The 4,195-nt window shown below is 32.1% G+C and overlaps 1 protein-coding gene across 2 annotated transcripts; it reads left to right on the top strand.

The window, feature by feature from the left end:
- On the top strand, positions 1-3,658 carry LOC130979275 (peptidyl-prolyl cis-trans isomerase CYP23-like). Of its 2 annotated transcripts, XM_057902682.1 has the most exons (9): positions 1-258; positions 575-688; positions 797-945; positions 1,289-1,361; positions 1,453-1,542; positions 2,416-2,455; positions 2,612-2,694; positions 2,786-2,833; positions 3,452-3,658. In XM_057902682.1, exons 1-8 carry the CDS (start codon positions 148-150, stop codon positions 2,804-2,806), a joined length of 681 nt encoding a protein of 226 aa, XP_057758665.1. In that variant the 5' UTR covers positions 1-147; the 3' UTR covers positions 2,807-2,833; positions 3,452-3,658. The 2 variants fall into 2 exon arrangements, with proteins under 2 accessions (XP_057758665.1, XP_057758664.1); XM_057902681.1 differs by lacking the exon at positions 3,452-3,658 and having other exon boundaries at positions 2,786-2,946.
- The last annotated feature ends 537 nt before the right edge of the window (positions 3,659-4,195 follow it).

Here is a 4,195-nt window from a genome sequence, read left to right as displayed (position 1 = left end):
CATGACCAAAAACCATAAAAAAAAAATGCCATACCCGTTAAACACACCAACACAACTTTTCTACTCAGGACTTTAGTTTTCCGAAATTGGGATGGTTGACTCCAATTTCAGGAGCTGAAGCTGTTTCCAAATCTAACATTGCTCAAAATGTATAGCCCAGGATTCAGCTTTATGATCAATGCTTGCATTTTGTTGTCATTGATGTCTTTAATTTCTTCCCTGGAACCCCAACTTGGATCCACCCGCGTTGTCTTTCAGGTTTTTTACTTCGAAAGTTAGATTCTCTTTGACCTGCTATTCATAATTGCTTGAATCTATAGTGAAAGTTAAAGTCATGAGCTGAGTTTCAATGTAAGGGCTGTTGATGTTGTAATCTGTGGATGCCCATGTTTGTGATTTAGCTGAAGTATATTAGTTATTTTGTTTATGTGTGAAAAATTGGAATCAAGTGGTTGATTAAGTGAGAAATTTATCCATCTTGATTGTGATGTTTGTATGCACATAACTTGTTTGATAAATTGACATCAGCATCTTTGTTGTTGTTCATGGTGTATCACTTGAGTTCTGAATGCAGACAAATTATGGGGATATTGAATTTGGTTTCTTTCCCACTGTTGCACCCAAAACTGTTGATCACATCTTTAAGCTTGTCAGACTTGGAGGCTATAACACAAACCATTTCTTTCGGGTATGTTTCTCCGGGACGTAAGTAAGTAACATCAGGTATTTATGTAGTTGGTGGCTGCAGCATGTAAGTGATTGGTTTTTTTATTTTTGTTCTAAATTCAATGTTCAGGTGGATAAGGGGTTTGTGGCCCAAGTAGCAGATGTTATGGGTGGAAGATCTGCTCCAATGAATGAGGAACAAAGAAAAGAAGCTGAAAAGACTGTTGTTGGTGAATTTAGCGAAGTCAAACATGTTCGTGGTATTCTTTCTATGGGAAGGTTAAGTTTTCTAGATGGAAGCTATTGGTTGTTTAGTTTTGTATGATGTTTCAAATACAACTGTGTGGAACGGAAGTGTTCATTTGTGATGTTACGACCGATGCAAGTTTCTTGAAGATGTTATCAGTTGCAGGGACTGGGGAGCTTTTATACATTCGAGACTTCTTGTAGAAAATCTAGAGTCTAAAGTTTAAAAGATTTTTATAGGGAATAATCAGTTTGTTAGTTAGATAACGTACTCATCTTAATTGTATTGCTTATGTTCTAAAATTCTTACACCATTTACTCTTTTGGTTTTCAGTGACTGTTGGAAGCCTTGATGTATTTAGGATTGTTCTTACAGGTATGATGATCCAGACAGTGGTTCATCCTCATTCTCGATACTACTTGGAAATGCTCCTCATCTCGACGGCACGGTGGGATAGACATATTGCCCTAACATCATTTCAAATGATTCAGTCAAATGTACTTCATTATGTACTGTATGCTGATATGAGCTCTTTTCAGTATGCAATATTTGGAAGAGTTACTAAAGGTGATGATACATTGAAAAAGCTCGAGCAGCTGCCTACCCGTAAAGAGGGTATATTTGTAATGGTAAACTTAAAACACCTATCCATATTTTGCATTTTACCATTCTTTTAGTGTTAAATTGTGGATCATATGCATAAATTAGTTAATAAATTTACATGTGAGATGTTTATGGATTTTCATTGCAATATTTTTCTATTCATTTATTTGAAGAGAAGCTAGAGGCAGACCTTGACAGACTTATGAGACAAGAAACAGAGTGGTGTGGAGGCTAGGGATTTACGCATAGATATGTGTGTGTTTTTAGGAAAATTGTTCTATATAGTAAAATGTAGCTTAACTCTTCCCACTTTGTGTTTTGCTTCTCAAATGTTTACATAATTGGTATCAAGTCTGGATAAAAGAGAAGGGCTGTATTGGGCAGTCAACAACCATGGAAAACTTTGTTGAATCTTTATGACATGGTTGCTGTTTTTGTATAGTAATATCTAACATGTAGATTGGAATTCTTCACCTGCAATCTTTTATTGCCAAGGTCGAGTGTCATTTTTGTAATAAATTAAGAAAATTCTGTTCAAATACCTGTCGTTCAAGTTTGTCTGAGGGTGAAATGTAATTTGAATGATAATTTTTTGGCTTTTCTGATCTATCTTAATGTTATCAGTTTATCGGTTTTTGTGATTGTTGTAGTCGGCATCAGAATGTTTTGCAATTTAACAGTCTCTAGCATACACTAATCCTCACTCTGAAATTGTTCTGAAGTGTTTCTGGACACATTGTTTTTGCATTTATTTCCTTCATCCCCTGCCTCAACATTTAATCCATCCTCAGAGAATTCATAATTATCCTTGGTTAATGTTTTCAACCAAATTTGATCCTACATCATTCCGATTCTTATTTTCTTTAAGTAATAATATGATTTTTTCCCCTTTTTTCCAGCCAACAGAACGCATCACGATTCTGTCATCGTATTACTACGGTGAGATTCTTTCAAACTTAAATGTTTTGTTTAGTTTCTTATTCTAGCATTATAACTTGCGATGTGCTACTTGATCCTCTAATTTTGTTGAAGCCTGCTGGTTTTCGAGCTCATTCTCTATTACCATCTTCTGAACCATGCTTCCTGTATTTTTAGACACGGAGACAGAAAATTGTGAGCAAGATAGAACGATATTGAAGCGCAGGTTAGCTGCGTCCGCTGTTGAAGTTGAAAAACAGGTAATTGATCTTGGTTTTCTTGAACACATTACACACCAATATAATTATCTCTGTTCTGCTATTAACATGGGTTTTATTCGTCATTTTACAGAGGATGAAATGCTTCCCTTGATGAGAGCACAAGCAAGATAAATATAATGTAGTAATGAGTATCATTCATACTCCCCCTTTTTTTTTATAAAAATTTATGAGCATTATGTTTATGTACCCTTTTTCTTAACGTCAAAGCAAAAATATTGGATTAGTGTGTTATTATGGTTTGTTTGATAGAAGATCCTGCAAGTATCTTCTGAGTGCTCAGAAATTTATTGACATAGCATAGAAATTTTTTTCAAAAATTTTTGCAAATAGTACAAGTTTATTGATATAGCATAGAAATTTTTGCACAAAGCAGAAAAATTTTGCCCATAGCACAAAATTTTTTACACAGCACATAAATTTTTGTTGTGAATGTATTTTGTTATTTGGGTGAATTAATGTTCTGTACATATGGTCCTTCAAAAATTTTTGTGCTGGACATAAAAATTTCTGTTGTGCATCAAAACTTTATGTGTTGTACATTAAAATTTTTGTGTTATGTGTATTTTATTGGTTGATATTTGGATATATAGTCCTTCAAAAATTTTTGTACAATGCACCAAAATTTTTATGCTATGTGCATTTTGTTGGTTGGTGTCAATATTCTGGGGATGAGTTCTTTAAAAATTTCTGTGTTGTGAGTTAAAATTTCTATGCTATAGTTTGTTTACATGTATAGGAGAACATGTAAAAAAGACTACGATGAGAAGGGAAAAAGGAGGAGGGAAAAAAAACAAACAAGAGAAGACGACGTTGACATCGTTGAAGAAATGCGCTATAACCAGTGGACTTGGTTGGACTTAGTTTAGAAATTGTTTGGCTGTCTAACTTTATTAAATAAACTATATTTTTATTTTTGATAAACTGATTATGAATGTATTTACCATTTTGTTCTAAAACATATCATTTGTTTGTTTGTTTTTTTTAGGAGACATAACTGAATCCATTATATATTTACTAATTTTATAATCAAAATGTCACATTATACTTTGTTATTATAATTGAATTGAAAATTTTCCCTCCAAAATCAAGTCTCTCATTCTCCCTCTCCCCTTCTTTATCTTTCTTCTTTCTCTACTTACTCAATCTCTCATATATTATTATTGATTTCTAATTACAAATTTAACAACGAAAATGTATCACATAATATTTTTTATTACAATTGAAATTAAAATTAAAAACTATTATATATTATTAATTTATCAATCAAAATATGTCATATACCATTCTATATTACTGAAATTAAAATAAAATTCTCTTCTTTATCCACTCATTTTTATTTCTTGGCTTTTTAACCTAGAAAATTTAGCTACCATATATTTTAAGGGTACATGATAAGTTTATTATTTATAGAAGGATTTAAATTTTTTTTTATTTAATAAATATAAAATAAATATATTGAAAATTTAAATTTTTTGTATTT

This window comes from Arachis stenosperma, chromosome 5 (assembly GCF_014773155.1).
Source record: "Arachis stenosperma cultivar V10309 chromosome 5, arast.V10309.gnm1.PFL2, whole genome shotgun sequence".
Lineage (NCBI taxonomy): Eukaryota > Viridiplantae > Streptophyta > Magnoliopsida > Fabales > Fabaceae > Arachis > Arachis stenosperma.
Note: the sequence above shows the minus strand (reverse complement) of the source record. Positions and strands in the feature narration are given on the sequence as shown.